This window comes from Schistocerca serialis, chromosome 1 (genome assembly GCF_023864345.2).
Source record: "Schistocerca serialis cubense isolate TAMUIC-IGC-003099 chromosome 1, iqSchSeri2.2, whole genome shotgun sequence".
Lineage (NCBI taxonomy): Eukaryota > Metazoa > Arthropoda > Insecta > Orthoptera > Acrididae > Schistocerca > Schistocerca serialis.
This window is the reverse complement of record NC_064638.1, coordinates 1,031,635,284-1,031,654,325: the sequence shown is the minus strand read 5'-3', so window position 1 is coordinate 1,031,654,325 and position 19,042 is coordinate 1,031,635,284. Positions and strand designations below refer to the sequence as shown.

Here is a 19,042-nt window from a genome sequence, read left to right as displayed (position 1 = left end):
AAAAGAGTGCTGCTGTTGCTTGTCTTGTATGATCAAAGGTTGAATTAACGCTTCTCATCAGTTTAATAAGTCACATCTGCAAAATACTAACACGAATTCTTTACAGACAAATGGAAAAACTAGTAGAAGCCGACCTCGGGGAAGATCAGTTTGGATTCCGTAGAAATACTGGAACACGTGAGGCGATACTGACCTTACGACTTATCTTAGAAGAAAGATTAAGGAAAGGCAAACCTACGTTTCTAGCATTTGTAGACTTAGAGAAAGCTTTTGACAATGTTGACTGGAATACTCTCTTTCAAATTCTAAAGGTGGCAGGGGTAAAATACAGGGAGCGAAAGGCTATTTACAATTTGTACAGAAACCAGATGGCAGTTATAAGAGTCGAGGGACATGAAAGGGAAGCAGTTGTTGGGAAGGGAGTAAGACAGGGTTGTAGCCTTTCCCCAATGATATTCAATCTGTATATTGAGCAAGCAGTAAAGGAAGCAAAAGAAAAATTTGGAGTAGGTATTAAAATCCATGGAGAAGAAATAAAAACTTTAAGGTTCGCCGATGACATTGCAATTCTGTCTGAGACAGAAAAGGAATTGGAAGAGAAGTTGAATGGAATGGATAGCGTCTTGAAAGGAGGATATAAGATGAACATCAACAAAAGCAAAACGAGGATAATGGAATGTAGTTGAATTAAGTCGGGTGATGCTGAGGGAATTAGATTAGGAGATGAGACACTTAAAGTAGTAAAGGAGTTTTGCTATTTGGGGAGCAAAATAACTGTTGATGGTCGAAGTAGAGAGGATATAAAATGTAGACTGGCAATGGCAAGGAAAGCGTTTCTGAAGAAGAGAAATTTGTTAACATCGAGTATAGATTTAAGTGTCAGGAAGTCATTTCTGAAAGTATTTGTATGGAGTGTAGCCATGTATGGAAGTGAAACATGGACGATAAATAGTTTGGACAAGAAGAGACTAGAAGCTTTCGAAATGTGGTGCTACAGAAGAATGCTGAAGATTAGATGGGTAGATCACATAACTAATGAGGAAGTATTGAATAGGATTGGGGAGAAGAGAAGTTTGTGACACAGCTTGACCAGAAGAAGGGATCGGTTGGTAGGACATGTTCTGAGGCATCAAGGGATCACCAATTTAGTATTGGAGGGCAGCGTGGAGGGTAAAAGTCGTAGAGGGAGACCAAGAGAAGAATACAGTAAGCAGATTCAGAAGGATGTAGGTTGCAGTAGGTACTGGGAGATGAAGAAGCTTGCACAGGATAGAGTAGCATGGAGAGCTGCATCAAACCAGTCTCCGGACTGAAGACCACAACAACAACAACAATCTCTGATCCATCACTGGGGCGCAACTTTTAACTGAGTGCTGTCTAGCATTCCAGTAATAACTTTCTGGTATCCTGGCCATTCTTTCACCTATTTGAAAGCCTGTTTACCTTGATCAATCTGTGTGATTTTTAATTTTTTTCTGGTCTTTATGAAAATGTACATATCTAACTGAGTCTGCAATCTTATTTAAGCAGATTTCTGCTACTCCTTTCCGTCCTGTGATCGTGGAGACAACGTCGAATCACGCCTGTAGCAGGAACGAATAGAATACTTTAGGCACGGGCAGGGTAAGGAGTTGGTAGTGGGTGCTTACTTCCAAGTCTCGCAGCTAGGAACGCAATTTCATCTTTTCACAGTGTGTGTTTAGCACGACGTTCATTCTAAGTGGTAGTGAAGCAGGAAACGACATAGAGGAAAAAGGCATGGAGAGAAATAAGCACGTTGAGGTACATTATCATTTTTGATTTATTTATTCCTAATTTTACTGGCAATTAGCAATCTTTATAATCGTTGGAGAATAATGACACAGCACTGAGAATGTTCAGTTGCAGCTACACTTGCCTATTTTCCTCTAGCAGAAATTTGAACGAAATATTTTTAAAAGCTGATGAATGGAAATGTATGGGTGACAAATAGCACAAAAACTTTGTTACGCAATCTGAGTTATTATCGTGATTTGTCCGTGTCTGTTGGGATATGTCGATTCGCTGAATACAAAGCAAGTTTTGAGTTACCGAAATATGTTACGACTGCATTTTGGTGTTCTCGATGGATCTATACTCCGAAAAATATTGGAAAAATTAAATTTATGGGGTCAAAGAGTCAGAAAATTAAGATTGGGCACAATAGCTATAAATCGGTTTATTACATCTACCATTCTAGCACAAATAACAGGCTACACTCGGGTACAAAAAGTACGTTAGTAACAGGAACTACATCATGATCATTTATATTTAGATCAAAAAATGTAGGAAGGTACCCAATTTATACATAAGGCAATACGTTTACAGGAAAAAGCACATACTAATTCTGTGATATGTCCTGTTAACATACAACCGTTTGAATAAATTGGGTACTTTCCTGTATTCCATAAAGCAGATGCAGTTCATTGATCTAGATACAAATGATCATGATAGGAGACATGTACTGTAATTAAAGTCTTTAATGCTTCAGGATGGTTTGTCATTTGACGGAAACTAACAGTTTTAATATAGTGACATAGAACTATTGTACCAAAAAAATTATTTTTTAGTAATACCTAGAAGCTGTAAATCATCCAGCAGTCATAAAAGTAGCTGTCTATTCTAGTTACGTTTACTAATCTCCTGTATTTTTTTCATATTATCGGAAATTAACACGTTTGGTTAAGGTAAGTAACAGTTCTGAGTCAGTCAGGACTTGCATATACAACAGTGATGTTAGAAATTGGGAGAATCCTACACCTAAGGAGCATCCGACTTGTATCCCAAATTGTGGACGGTTCGGGCCGTTCCTCACAGAGTAGGTCACGCCTAGACATGGCGCGCGGCCACAACCATAGCGGCGAGAGCGGCGACGGCAGTGGCTATAGTGGAGGGCCGAGCTGTCTGCGGCGCCGCGGAGCTGACGTCCGACTCCTGGGGCTGGTAGCGCTGGTCAAGAACCTGCCGCTGCGGCGGAGGCGGGGGTGGCGGCGCCAGCAGCGGCATGCGGGGCAGCGCCAGTGGGGGCGGGAGGACGAGGCGTGTTGCCGGGGGCGGCGGCGGTGGCGGCGGAGGCGGGCCGTGCATGTTGATGGTCACGTCCACCTGCGGCACAAGTAAAATACACTTGAGATCTACATCTACATCTACATTTATCTACATTTATACTCTACAAGCCACCCAAAAGTGTGTGGCGGAGGGCACTTTACGTCCCACTGTCATTACCTCCCTTTTCTGTTCCAGTCGCCTATGGTTCGCGGGAAGAACGACTGCCGGAAAGCCTCCGTGCGCGCTCGAATCTCTCTAACTTTATATTCGTGATCTCCTCGGGAGGTATAAGTAGGGGGAAGCAATATATTCGATACCTCATCCAGAAACGCACCCTCTCGAAACCTGGACAGCAAGCTACACCGCGATGCAGAGCGCCTCTTTTGCAGAGTCTGCCACTTGAGTTTGCTAAGCATCTCCGTAACACTACCACGCTTACCAAATAACCCTGTGACGAAACGCGGCCCTCTTCTTTGGATCTTCTCTATCTCCTCCGTCAACCCAACCTGGTACGGATCCCACACTGATGAGCAATACTCAAGTATAGGTCGAACGAGTGTTTTGTAAGCCACCTCCTTTGTTGATGGACTACATTTTCTAAGGACTCTCCCAATGAATCTCAACCTAGTACCCGCCTTACCAACAATTAGTTTTTTATGATCATTCCACTTCAAATCGTTCCGCACGCATACTCCCAGATATTTTATAGCAGTAACTGCTACCAGTGTTTGTTCCGCTATCATATAATCATACAATAGAGGATCCTTCTTTCTATGTATTCGCAATACATTACATTTGTCTATGTTAAGGGTCAGTTGGCATTCCCTGCACCAAGTGCCTATCCGCTGCAGATCTTCCTGCATTTCGCTACAATTTCCTAATGCTGCAACTTCTCTGTATACTACAGCATCATCCGCGAAAAGCCACATGGAACTTCCGACACTATCTACTAGACCATTTATATATATTGTGAAAAGCAATGGCCCCATAACACTCCCCTGTGGCACGCCAGAGGTTACTTTAACGTCTGTAGACGTCTCTCCATTGAGAACAACCTGCTGTGTTCTGTTTGCTAAAAACTCTTCAATCCAGCCACACAGCTCGTCTGATATTCCGTAGGCTCTTACTTTGTTTATCAGGCGACAGTGAGGAACTGTATCGAATGCCTTCCGGAAGACAAGGAAAATAGCATCTACCTGGGAGCCTGTTTGTAATATTTTCTGCGTGTCATGAACAAATAAAGCGAGTTGGGTCTCACAAGATCACTGTTTCCGGACCCATGTTGATTCCTACAGAGTAGATTCTGGGTTTCCAGAAACGACATGGACTCATGGGATGGCAATATCCACATATGGAGATGGCGGTAGTATCACGTACACAAGGTATAAAATGGCAATGGATTGGAGGAGCTTCATCCGTACTCAGGTGATTCATGTGATGGGGTCACACGACGGGAAATAACAGACTTTAAACGAGGAATGGTAGTAGGAGCTAGACGCATGGGACATTCCATTTCAGAAACCGTTAGGAAATTCAATATTCAGAAATCCACATATCAAGAGTGTGCTGAGAGTACTAAATTTCAGGGATTACCTCTCAAAACGGGCAACGCAATCGCCGATGGCCTTCACTTAACGACTGAAAGCAGCGGCTTCTGCTTGGAGTTGATAGTGCTAGCAGACAAACAACATTGCATGTAATAACCGCACAAATCAATACGACCAATGAATCTGTTAGGAAAGTGCGGCGAAACATGGCGTTAATGGGCTTTGGCAGTAGACGACTGACGCGAGGGCCTTTGCTAACAGCACGAAATAGCCTGCAGCGCCTCTCCTAGGCTCGTGAACATATCAGTTGGACCCTGCACCACTGGAAAACTGTGACCCGGTCAGATGAGTTCCGATTTCAGTTGGGAAGAACTAATGGTAGGGTTCGAGTGTGGTGCAGCCTTCACGAAGCCTCAGCTCCAAGTTGTCAACAAGGCACTGTGCAAGCTCATAGTGGCCCCATAGTGATGTGGGCTGTGTTCATATGGAATGGACGGGGTCCTCTGGCTCATCTGAACCGATCATTGATTAGAAATGGTTATGTTCGGCTGCTTGGAGTCCATTTGCAGGCGTTCATGGCCTTCATGTTGCCAAACAAACAACGATAGAATTTTTATGGTTCAAATGGCTCTGAGCACTATGGGACTTAACATCAGAGGTCATCAGTCCCCTAGAACTTAGAACTACTTAAACCTAACTAACCTAAGGACATCACACACATCCATGCCAGAGGCAGGATTCGAGCCTGCGACCGTAGCAGTCGCGCGGTTCTGGACTGAAGCGCCTAGAACCGCTCGGCCACCACGGCCGGTGGAAATTTTTGTGTATGACATTGTGCATCTCAGAATATTCTGGACAATTTGAACAAATAATTTGGTCTCCCAAATAGTCCGACACGAATCCTATCGAACATTTATAGGACATAATCGAGAGGTCAGTTTTTGCACAAGATCACCGGCAACGCTTTCGCAATTATGGACGGCTATAGAGGCAACATGGCTCAGTATTTCTGCAGCGGACTTGTGCAGTCCAAAAATGGCTCTGAGCACTATGGGACTTAACACCTATGCTCATCAGTCCCCTAGAACTTAGAACTACTTAAACCTAACTAACCTAAGGACATCACACAACATCCAGTCATCTCGTGGCAGAGGAAATCCCTGACCCCGCCGGTATGCAGTCCACGTCACGTCGAGCTGCTGTACAACGGCGGCCAAAAGGAGGTCTGACATGATATTTGAGGTATCCCAATACTTATGTAACAGTTTAAGTTAGTGTAACTATGAGCAGCTACTTCGACACTGGGCTATGAAACAAGAGTTTCAACTAAGTGAAAAATGAAAGTTAAGGCAATGTCCCGCTGACCACGAAATATACAAGGAAACAATCATAAAAGTGGATTGAAAATGGATAGATTAGGCAATCAGCAACAGTCTTTCTAAATACACACATTTTTCAAACACACACATCCAAAGACTGGTAAAATTACGGAGGAAAGCAGTTAAGTGCGTAGCTAATTTTCTAAAAAAATAATATCGCAAAAATTCATGCAGAAATCGAAACGTGTTGACAGTTTCGGCACTGTATACAGGGTGTTTCAATGTCCTTGCACCAAACGCCTAGGGGTGAAAAACTACGCCGTGGGGAACAACTTTTGTTAGAGACAAAATGTGTAGCGAAGCTTCTCTGTGATGCTAGGCGTCCATTTGTATCGGTTATGCCCCCAGACAGGCAGCAAGGCGCAGGCATTCTGTGGCGTGCGTATGCCATATGTGTTGTCTATTTGCTCCGTATGAAAGAGGAGTGCCTCCAACATTACTGTTAAAGGACAAAAATAATAAGATGGCCCATAGCAGTAACAAAAATATACGAATTTCAGCAGAAACATTTACAAACTGTTAAATTGCGAAAACCACTCAGAGTCAATTCAAAGAAACACAGATACCCCTGTTGAGACACAAGCAGAAATTATAAACCCACCCGATATCCATAAAATCTATAAAGCTTTGAAAGACTTCAAACACTACAAAGCAAGTGCGAGAAGATCAGACATATGCGGAACTTTGGAAATATGCAGCAGAACCAGTGAAGATATCATTACACTAACGCATAGCGAAAATCTGGATCAAAGAAGTAGTACTAGAACAATGGACTACAACTGTACTCAACCTATTACAAAAAAGAGGAAAAAAATCTAATCCAGACAAGCACAGAGCAATTTCCCTTTTAGATATCACATATAAAGCCATGTCAAGATTTCTATACAGTCGTTGAAAGATCAACTTGCATTGGAACTAGGAGAATACCACAGAAGATCTAGACACTGGAGAAGCTGCCCAGAACAGATAATCGCTTTGAAATCGGTAATGGATTTCTATAAAGAAAGACAAAAACAACAAGTCAAACATTGTAGACTACAAAAAAAACTTAGGACTATATCCACAAACCTTCAACGATGAAGATGCTACGGAAATTCACTCTCCATTCCAAATTAATAAAAATGATAACCTTAACTCTATCAAGACCAAATCTAAAATACAATTCAAGGGAGAAATATGTGAGCGATTTATTTTTAAAACAAGGTTAAGAAAGGGATATCGTCTTACATTTCAGTTGTACTCTGGAGTGCCTGATGAGGGACTGCTGTAACTAAAATGCTAAAAACGTAAGAACTGGAACCAGGACAGAACAAATAAATTGAGATTGCTGGGAATTTGCAGGTGACTTAGCGTAACTCTCCAGTTCAAGAACCCAGAAATTAAACAAAAAGTCTGCAAAATGTAGCACCAAAAGTAGGACTCCAAACATCATTCGAAAATAGTGATGTAATGACAGCAGATCCAGTAGTAATCAACCACATAACAGCAAATAACAGGGGAATGAAAATAGTGAAACAGTTTAAATACCTAGGTGAATTTATAACATGCAGCTTGGATGAGAAGCCTGCTTGGTAAGAAACGAATAACTAAATGATAAAACCTGAAAATGAACATGGTTTACATGCAATAAAAAAGTCTATCGTTCAAAACTAAATTAAAACATTACAAGAAGGTGATCCAACTGGAGGTGACATGCGGAAGTGAAACTTTTCGAAGTCGCCCTGAAAGACAGAATCGACAAAATCCTAAAAGTAGAGAGAGGAATAGCTGGAACAGGCATAAATATCAAGGAGATGGTCTATGGCGAACAGTGGCAAATAAAGTGGTGTACAGTCAACTGGTGCCCATTACAGATAATATGCAGAAAAATGGATCTCTTGTTTTGGTACACTGAGGAAAAAGAAACCAAATTACCAAGGAAGACTATAGAGAAACTTTGGAACATGAAGCAACAAATGGGATGGACAAAGGAAATCAGGGAGGATGTCAAAGAACTAGAATGAACCTTGGACGGTTTGCAAAACCTACTGAAGTAAATGACCAGAAAATGATTGACTGAAGTGGTCCAATGGGGCCGTGAAAGCAGAAGAAGAAGAAGAAGAAAAAGGAGAAGAAGAATACTACAGCTGCAGATCATCACCAACGTCTGTTGCTTCAGACATGCATGTATGTTCGAAGAAACAGACACTGTAACAATTAATGGGTAAGATTATCACATACGAGGAACACAGCTTCATCTAACTGACAAAATTCCTGCAAATGATGGTCACTTTTACCACAAAAAGCTCATAAACAGCTTAAAAAGCATGCAGAGGATATAATCATTCAGAAATAAATTAAAATGTCATTTAGGATCATTGAGCCCATACGGTATTAAATATTATGCAGAAGCTAGACATAATGAAATTAAAAAATACACAAATCAGACTAAGCAGTTAACCTTCCTACATTTTGTTTCTGTGTGAGAATATTTCTGCTGTTTTTCATTTTTTTTTTCCTGGATGGGTTGGCGGGGCTTTAAACTTTACTCATTCCAAACTCTACTTCTATCACTTAAAATCTACGCCACTTCGCTTCAGTGAAGCTGATGATCAGGTAGTAATCACTCAATCGACGTTTATCACCACGCCTTTCAAATCGTATCTTCCGTGTTAAGATGATAACAGATTCTTTCAATTAGCATCTTTTGATCAAGATCCTCACTATTTTGATGTAAATAAAGAGAAAAGTCACAAAAATGAGGATATTTTGACAAATCATGTGTGATAAAGCGTAGCAGCGATATGGAATAATTGATACAGCATAAATAAAATAAGGAAATGCGAATATAGATAAATAAATTTTTCCAAAAATGAATTATACGTTTGGCATAGCATAATTAACGATTATGTGGAATTCGGTGGCTACGAAAAGTAATATATGTTACATATATTTACGAGGGTTATTTCAAAAGTTCTGCACACTGCGCATATGTGGCCGTTACGGTGGCGTGATCAAGTTGTAGTTCATGTCAGTTGTGAACGAGACTTCAAGAGTGACGGTGTACATATGTTTGTTGGTTGGTGTTGATGCACCGTGAGTGACTCAGTTTTGAAAAGGAAACTTAAATCGAGTCAGGTCGTGTCACATGTAGTGACCAGCATTCCTACATCAAAATCGGATCCCTACGTGGAAACAACCGAAAGGAAATTTACAATGCTTTGACAGAGATGCGTGGACGTAGTGTAGTGGACTGTAGCACAGTATCACGATGATCTACTCGATGCCGTGAATGTGAGGTAAGCATTTAAGCATTGATGAGAACCCAAGAAGAGGAAGACCATCAACAGCAACAGACTAAACCTCTCAGGTTATTGTTAAAGACATTTCGAGAGAGGATCGAAGAAAAATATCCGAGGAAATTGCTTGTGAGGCCAGAATGTTTACAGACTCATAAGTTAAAGACAAAACAGGTTGCTGTCAGATGGTTACCCCATGATCTGAGTGAAGAGCAGAAAACAGGTCGCAAGAGAATCGCAGAAGAATAATTGTTTCAACGTTATCTAACAGAAGGAGAACTGTTTCTGAAGAGGAATAACTAATCTGTTTATCTTCCTCATTAAGTGTTCTCCTAAGCTCAATAAGAGGATCTTATCCTAACCACGAAAAACACTCCCGTACCGTAACACCACGTCCTGCGTACTGCGTTGGTGGCACTACACATTATGACAGGTAATGTTCTCCAGGAATTCGCCAAACCCAAATCGTTCCATGGGTTTTCCATGGGGTATATCGCAATTTATTGCTCCAATGACACGTTTCCAGTCATACACTGTTCAGTGGCGACTCTCTTTTGAACCATCTCAAGCGTCCCTTAGCAATGACTACATAAATGTGTTGCTTATGAGGAGCTGCTGGACCATTGTACCCCATTATTTTTAACTCTGTACCCACAGTCATTGCGTTGGATAGAGCTTTGATAGAGCTTTGGAACAGACGAGTGATTCCTTTCGCTAATTCCATGCCTTTTTTTTTTTTTTTTGCCCAGAAAGTAATGCACCGCATTTTTTTTCTCACCCGAAAACAATGCTACGAATGAGAAACGGTACGTATGTATTATCTGTAGTCTCCTGAGTGAGCGCGCTTAGTTTCCGTCACTTCCGACAGATAGCGTTTGTGAATATTCCCCACAGTTTCTTTCTGTGCAGTGAGAAATTCAACGACGGCACGTTGCTTGTAACGTGCATCACCTGGTCATCAGAAAGCGGTTCGGCGGAGTTCCACGATTTGCAGCGGTCGGGGAGACCATCCACGACTGTCACATCTGGCATGTTGCAGCGAGTACTTGTTTGGGCCATTAAAGGATGCCATTCGTGGAAGACATTTTGAGGACGATGAGGTGGTGATTCACAATTGAAACAGTGACTCCGCCGCCAGGGCAAGGATTGTTACCGACAGGGCATACGTGCCATTGTTTCGTGCTGGAGTAAGACCATAGAACGGGATGGAGTGTACATGGAAAAATAGGGTGTGTAGATATAACACCATTCTTTCGTGTATGTAATTCTCATTATGTTCGATAAAGAATTGTTGGAAAAAAATGCTTTGCGCTGTGCATTGCTTTCTAGGTAACCCTCGTTCACTCACCTTCGACTGTTCCTGTCCGTCAGTACAAGTGGTCTGCCTGGTACTGGGTTAACTGTGGTGGTTACTTCGCATTTACACTTCAGTCACATCAAGAACAGTCAAGATGGGCACATTTAGAAGGGCTGAAATGTTCCTGATGGATGTGTGAGTCAGGTGAAATCCAATAAGCACATCCGAAGTTACTGAGCTGTTGTGACTAACCCATTCTGCTGTCACTACTTCTACATTGACACTACAGTACTCCCTGATTGATTTTATACTGGCGGGCCCGCCTCTCCTGATATCTAGTGGTCAATTCCACGTTACAGGGCTGTCCGGATACCTTTGATCAAATACGTATGGAACATCGAATTAACTAATAGTGTACCAATGAAAATATGTTGTTGCTGTGGTCTTCAGTTCAGAGACTGGTTTGATACAGCTCTCCATGCTACTCTATCCTGTGCAAGCTTCTTCATCTCCAAGTATCCACCGCAACCTAAATTCTACTGAATCTGTTTAGTGTATTCATCTCTTGGTCTCCCTCTATGATTTTTACCCTCCACGCTGCCCTCCAATGCCAAATTTGCGATCCCTTGATGCCTCAGAACATGTCCTACCAACCGGTCCCTTCTTCTTGACAAGTTGTGCCACAAACTCCTCTTCTCCCCAATTCTATTCAATACCGCCTCATTAGTTATGTGATCTACCCATCTAATCTTCAGCATTCTTCTGTAGCATCACATTTCGAAATCTTCTATTCTCTTCTGGTCTAAACTATATATCGTCACGTTTCACTTCCATACATAGCTACACTCAATACAAATACTTTCAGAAACGACTTCCTGACACTTAAATCTATACTCGATGTTAACAAATTTCTCTTCTTCAGAAGCGCTTTCCTTGCCATTGCCGGTCTACATGTTATATCCTCTCTACTTCGACCATCATCAGTTATTTCACTCCCCAAATAGCAAAACTCATTTACTACTTTAAGCGTCTCATTTCCTAATCTAATTCCCGCTGCATCACCCGATTTAATTCGACTGCATTCCATTATCCTCGGTTTGCTTTTGTTGATGTTCACATTATATCCTCCTTTCAAGACACTGTCCATTCCGTTCAGCTGCTCTTCCAGGTCCTTTGCTGTCTCTGACAGAATTACAATGTCATCGGCGAACCTCAAAGTTTTTATTTCTTCTCCCACTCCGAATTTTTCTTTTGTTTCCTTTACTGCTTGCTCAATATACAGATTGAATAACATCGGGGATATGCTACAGCCCTGTCTCACTCCCTTCCCAACCACTGCTTCCCTCTCATGCCCCTCGACTCTTATAACTGCCATCTGCTTTCTGTACAAACTGTAAATAGCCTTTCCCTCCCTGTATTTTACCTCTGCCACCTTCAGAATTTGAAAGACAGTATTCCAGTTAACATTGTCAAAAGCGTTCTCTAAGTCTACAAATAGAAGTGACGTAGGTTTGCCTTTCCTTAATCTACTTTCTAAGATAAGTCGTAGGGTCAGTATTGCCTCACAGTGTTCCAACATTTCTACGGAATCCAAACCGATCTTCCCCGACGTCGGCTTCTACCAGTTTTTCCATTCGTCTGTGAAGAATTCGTGTTAGTATTTTGCAGCCGTGGCTTATTAAACTGACTGTTCGCTAATTTTCACACCTGTCAACACCTGCTGTCTTTGGGATTGGAATTATTATATTCTTCTTGAAGTCTGAGGGTATTTTGCCTGTCTCATACATCTTGTTCACCAAATGGTAGAGTTTTGTCAGGGCTGGCTCTCCCAAGGCTATCAGTAGTTCCAATGGAATGTTGTTTACTCTCGGCGCCTTGTTTCGGCTTAGGTCTTTCAGTGCTCTGTCAAACTCTTTACGCAGCATCATATCTCTTATTTCATCTTCATCTATATTCTCTTCCATTTCTATAATATTGTCCTCAAGAACATCGCCCTTTATAGACTCTCTATACACTCCTTCCAACTTCCTGCTTTCCCTTCTTTGCTTAGAACTGGGTTTCCATCTGAGCTCTTGATATTCATGCAAGTGGTTCTCTTTTCTCCAAAGGTCTCTTTAATTTTCCTGTAGGCGCTATCTATGTTACTCCTAGTGATATGCGCCTCTACATCCTTACATTTGTCCTCTAGCCATCCCTGCTTAGCCATTTTGCACTTCCTATCGATCTCATTTTTGAGACGTTTGCATTCATTTTTACCTGCTTCATTTACTGCATTTTTGTATTTTCTCCTTTGATATATGGAATGTAGAATATGGGCGTACTATGTCAGTAACAGTCAGTTTAATAACTTACCCATAACTTACTTAAAACAGTTCAATAACTTACGTAACTTACTATGTTACAATACATTCAAATTTCATGTGAGTTTGCTTATGTTTCCCTGCCTAAGTGCTACTCGTGTTACTTTTTTCATATATATATTTTTTTTAATAACTGCATAATTTCTTATCAAAGATGCACGAAGGTACTCTGACAGCAGAGCAAGTAGTGCGCTACCTTGACGTCCGCTGCGATGAGCGTTAGGCCCTCCGGCGGTGGAGGGGGCGGCTCCGGCGGGCCAGACATCACAAGGCGGCGCAGCAGGTCGCTTCCCATGGACAGCAGAGGCAGTGGGACCGGAAGAGACTCCCCGAAGACAGGCGGGACCTCGTTGTAAACATCACCGTCTCCTTGTCCGAGGTCTATCCGTATCACAGCGACTCCATCTTCGGGATCCTCTGCCTTTGTATCTTCATTGCCTAGCGGGGAGTATGCATGTACAGTTGAAATAATCAATCAGTAAGACAGAATTCATGTTATTATTCCTCTATCGGACACTCACCGTGGTTGTGGGCAAAGTCTGGACAAACAGTTATGTACGTTGTTCCAGTGCCACAGAGAGAACTGTTCACCTTCTTGAAATCTGCGAAAACAAATGGAAACGAATAATGATTACTTAGGTCCCACACTAACAAAAGTTGCACCGTATCTTAACGCAACTGTAGTTTTTAATTGATAGTGAGAGTACAAAATATTTTGTAATTTGAAACAGCACATAATGATGACAATAAATTTGTTTATTGAGATTCGTAGGTTTGGTAGCACCACTTCAGTAGGGGTGTAAGTGACTGTAATAGATATTTGTATAGCGTGGCTTCTTCTTTGTGTTGTATGGTGATGATGATGATGATGCGAGAAGGGAGAGAATGAAGTTCAGAGCCGGCACATGCCCGACTCGAGTAACAACTAGGGGGCAGCCGAGATTATGGTCCATATCCGATGGACGGCTCATCATCAACAGTGTCGCATGCCCTCACTTCAAGCGAGTAACAACTAGGGGGCAGCCGAGATTATGGTCCATATCCGATGGACGGCTCATCATCAACAGTGTCGCATGCCCTCACTTCAAGCGAGTAACAACTAGGGGGCAGCCGAGATTATGGTCCATATCCGATGGACGGCTCATCATCAACAGTGTCGCATGCCCTCACTTCAAGCGAGTAACAACTAGGGGGCAGCCGAGATTATGGTCCATATCCGATGGACGGCTCATCATCAACAGTGTCGCATGCCCTCACTTCAAGCGAGTAACAACTAGGGGGCAGCCGAGATTATGGTCCATATCCGATGGACGGCTCATCATCAACAGTGTCGCATGCCCTCACTTCAAGAGACACTGCGGAGAGATCCTGAACTGAACCTAGGACATTGGTGCAATTTCTGGAACCGCTACGTGACCGCTACGGTCGCAGTTTCGAATCCTGCCTCGGGCATGGATGTGTGTGATGTCCTTAGGTTAGTTAGGTTTAAGTAGTTGTAAGTCTCGGGAACTGGTGACCTCAGAAGTTAAGTCCCATAGTGCTCAGAGCCATTTGAACCATTGGTGCAAAGACTGGTGATCAGGAACTTCACGCCACCACTTCTCCTCCTCTTGCCGGCCAAATGCAACCAAAAATCCATCAGCCGCATTCGAATCTGCTTACCTCCAGTCGAGCGCCACCAGCCTGCGACAGTGATCTCGACCACGAAGACGGGTCATGAGATGCACATCAAAACAAAATAAAATCTGTACCTGTAAGGCAACTGCCTTTCATAGGATTAGACAAGTGACAGCTGATAGTCGTATGGGTATTCGGTGTGTCGCCAACTCCACGAAAATTAACCCATGTGGTATGATCCTGTGATCTTGCTTAGCACAAACGCACACTCAGATTTTATCAGTGCATGAATAATGACCACTTCTGGGGAATGGGGGAGTTGGAGAAGAGATCGGTCACGGCTTTGAGGAAAGATTCTTAATTCGTGTACGTCGCAAATTTGTCATTTTAATAACTTGGGATCTAGATCAATAAAAAATTTAATATTCAAAATAGAGATCCCTGTGTCACAGACTTGACCATTTCATGTATTGTAGACATTTGAAGTAAGATAATAGAAAAAGGTATTCCCTTTTCGTTTCAATACTAGTGACACCTTCACGTGTCTGTATATGGCGTGGAATGGGTTGCAGAGTGTGGCAACTGCATGTTGGTTGGTTGATTTTGGGGAGGGGACCAAACAGCGAAGTCATCGCTCCCATTGGATTAGGAAAGGATAGCGAAGGCCGTGCCCTTTCAAAGTCTCAAAGGAACCATCCCGACATTTGTCTGAAGCGATTTAGAGAAATCAGGATGGCCGGACGCTGGTTTGAGCCGTCGTACTCCAGAATGTGAGTCCAGCGTGCTGACCACTGCGCAACCTCTCTCGGTGCAACTGCGTAGTAGATGAACGAGCGTTCCTACTGTCTCGACAGAGCCCGGCAGTCTGTCTTTCTCTTAAACTGGAAATAAACGCAATGTTTCATTATTAATGATTACTTAATTTCACATTTTTGAACGTTATGAACCTGCCTAGTGGTAAGAATGAAAGTTGTAATGTGATGAACTTGGAGTAGAAATAATAATAATAATAATAATAATAATAATAATAACAAATAAAAGCCGGGCAGGTGCGAGTAGGACTCAGGCACTGATGGTTCAGTTCAAACTTAATTACGAATACAGATAATAATAATAATAATAATTTAGTATGGCTCAGTGGCCTGGTGTAAGTCTTCGAACTGGACACCACTTTGGCGATTTGCCAACATAGTCGAAAATATAACCTACCCTAGTTTCCAACTGGGGAAAGGAGGCCTACAGTTTAATGTGGAATCCGAACAACTTATTGCTTTTGGCGACTCCTCACATTCTTGAGAAGTGAAGGCAGGGTTAAGACGAAGACTGACGAACCCGTGATTCGAACAAGATTCGATCCCGCGTCCTCTTGGATTCCAAGCACGCGCTTAACCCCTAAACGACCAGATCCTACATGTGTATAAACACTTCATCTACAGGTTTTGCTTAGTAAGTTTGCGAGTATCGAAATACTCGACATACATGGCCGTATCTTTTGAGTACATTGACTAAGAAGTCTAAATTGTTTACGCAGCCAAGAGACGGCAGATCTTAGCATTTGAGATAAATTTCGACTTGACTCCTCTACCGCCGCCGCACGACAAAAAGAATTATGTGATATAATACAATTTTTTTCCTTTACTTGTACTGTGAAACCTTGCTTCTTATCAAATTTTATGCTTCTAGGTCAACGGGAAGTACCCTATAAGTTTTGATGAGTGAGTTTGCGAGTATTAAAGTCTGTGACAGTATGTGACATAAATGACCGTTTCTTTTGCTTGCACTGACTTAGAAGTTTAAGTTTTTGACACCGCCAAGGAGCCACAGCTCTTAGTATGTGACATGAATTTGAAACTGACACCTCTACACGTTCCTGAGAAAAAGCGATCTTAATAGACCGACAGACAGACATACAGGTAGACAGAGGGGGAATAAAGTTATTCTATATCGGTTCAGTTTTTACCAAGTGCGGCGCGGAACCCTAATTAATAATAAAAGTATATGAAAATACAGGGTGTATCAAAAAGAATCATCCGATTTGGCACGTCTCTATTTCTTAATCTAACAAACACATACAATAAATTTTGCTTTTTTATGAAAAGGAAACTCAAAAAGTTTTCCCTCATTCCTTTTCATAGGTGTTCAAAATGCCGCCTTGAGATGCACGGCATATGTCAATGTGGTATTCATATTGTTCCCACACTGCAGCGAGCGTGCCATGAGTTACAGCTTGCACAACTGCTGTTACGCGATGTCTCAGTTCATCCATTGCTGTGGTGACGAGGCACATAAACGGAGTCTTTTATAAACCCCCACAAACAATAATCACATAGTCAGGTCTGCTGATTTTGGAGGCCAGTAATGTAAGGCTTAATCATTTGGTCCAGTGCGACGACCGATCCATTTTTTTTCTTTATTGTGATTTCATTCCCCTGCCCCATATGGGCAGGGGAGGGCTGTCAGCTGCACAATCCGCCGCTCTTCAGCCGAGTGGCATGACAACTTAAAATAAGAATAAAATGTTACATACATAAGGCGATAAAGGGGAACTTAAAACAGAATAACGGGAGAAAATGGAGGTAAAAAATATAGACCAACACGGAGACGTTCATGGAGGACAGTTTAAAAAAAAGTCACCAGAAAGTTAAAAAACACAGTTGGCGATTCTCCAAAACTGAATGGACATGCACACGTTAAAAGTCGGCCACAGTAGTAAAAACACTCCGGAACAACACACTTAAAACCCACTTGGAGCACACACGACGAAGGATAAACCTGCCAGGCGTGACCTGCCGAGGGAAAGGGCAGAGAGGATGGAAAAAGGGGCAGCAGGGGAAGAGGCGGGATGAAGAGAGGAGGGGAATCAGTGGGTACACGAAGAGGCGGGAGACACGTGGGGCGGGAGATGAAGAGGGAAGACAGGGCAGGATGGAGTGCAGAGACACTGAAAGGAGGCACAAGAGATGGAGGGGGAATAGGAGGGGGAAGCCGCTCAGGAGGAGGGAGGGGGAGGAGAGGGAGCCCTGAGGAGGAGGCAGGAAGATGGGGTTAGAGTTGGTAGGAAGGGTAGATGTCAGGGCAAAGCTCATCATCCGGGAGGGGTAGATGGTGGAATTTGCGTTGGGAAATGAGATGAAGGGTGTGGAGATGGAGAGAGGACGGGACACAACGGTAAAGGCGCAGCAACTGGGTGGGGGTGGAGAGGAAGGGAGACACCAGGGGGTGAGTGGGATTAAGGTGGCAGACAATATATAGTGTGCGGATGTGTTCAAGGAAAAGGAGAAGGTGGGGGAAGGGGATGAGGTCGTAGAGGATACACATGGGGGACGGAAGGCAGATGCGGAAGGCGAGGTGGAGTGCATGGCGTTCGAGGATTTGGAGGGCTTTATAGAACCGGGGAGGGGCGGAAATCCAAGCTAGGCTGGCATAACAGAGGATGGGGTGGATCAAGGATTTGTAGGTGTGAAGGATGGAGCGATCCATCGTGCAGTAATCCTTTGATTTAAAAATTCCCGCACTTACAGATGCCAGTGAGGCGGTGCCCCATCCTGTTAGTAAACAAAGCCATTCGAGTCAGTCCCCAACTGAGGGAAAAGAAAGTTCTCAAGCGTATCGAGATATGTGCTTTCTATAAAAGTGTTCTCGGCAAAGAAAACGTAGAACACAAAACACTTTCACTTCTCCCAACACCCTTTTTGTCAGAAGTGTAGTGGGCACACAATGCTGCCACCCTGCGGCAACTATGTAAGACTCGAGAGTTTGCCCTTTTCAACAGTACGTTGTTCAGACATATCTCAAATAACATAATAGTTAAGATGTTTTTAAAGGATGATCCTTTTTGATACACCCTGTGCAATAACACCCGCCATGGTTACTTATAACACGCCAAAAATTCATGTAATATTACAGCAGCGTGGCAAGAACACCTAGAAAGAATTTATCTCAATCGTAGGCGGTAGGGTACAGCCTTTAAGCATCAGTATGTGCCATAATTTTCACTAACGGCATCTACTCCGACCTGTGGAAGACTTCCTCTTCTTCTTCAAAACCAACAAATATCCTTCCGTCGCCTCTTCCTATCATTCCATCTGCCTCACCTCCATCTTCAGTAAGGTCTTCGAATCCATCCTCTACCATCATATTCATCAGCACCTTAACCAGCACCATCTCCTCCCCCTTACCCAGTGTGGCTTCCAACCCTCCTTCTCTGCCGAAGACGAACTCCTTAACCTCAGTCACCTTCTCTCCTTCCAGCGTAACTCCCATCGCTCTGCCATTTTTGTTTCCCTCGACCTCCAAAATGCCAATGACCATGTATGGCATCCCGGTCTCCTTTAAACTGCAAACCTACGCCCTGCCTATCAGTTTTGTCTGTCTGGTCGCTTCCTTCCTCTCAGGCCGTCCTTAGTATGTCACCCTCCACAACACCAACTCCTGTATCTCTTATCCCAATGCTGGGATCCCCCAGGGCTCCGTCTTCTCCCCTCTCCTCTATCTCCTG

General features: G+C 43.0%; 1 protein-coding gene across 1 annotated transcript in view; it reads right to left on the bottom strand.

Moving 5' to 3' along the window:
* Nucleotides 1-1,783: 1,783 nt before the first annotated feature.
* Nucleotides 1,784-19,042, bottom strand: part of LOC126414067 (wiskott-Aldrich syndrome protein family member 2-like) — a 37,034-nt gene continuing 19,775 nt past the window's right edge. The window contains exons 3-5 of the mRNA XM_050083315.1: nucleotides 13,449-13,529; nucleotides 13,124-13,365; nucleotides 1,784-3,123 (exon numbers count right to left, since the gene is read on the bottom strand). Coding sequence (XP_049939272.1) covers nucleotides 2,848-3,123; nucleotides 13,124-13,365; nucleotides 13,449-13,529 — 599 coding nt within the window. The 3' untranslated portion in view covers nucleotides 1,784-2,847. The remainder of the gene's footprint in view (nucleotides 3,124-13,123; nucleotides 13,366-13,448; nucleotides 13,530-19,042) is intronic.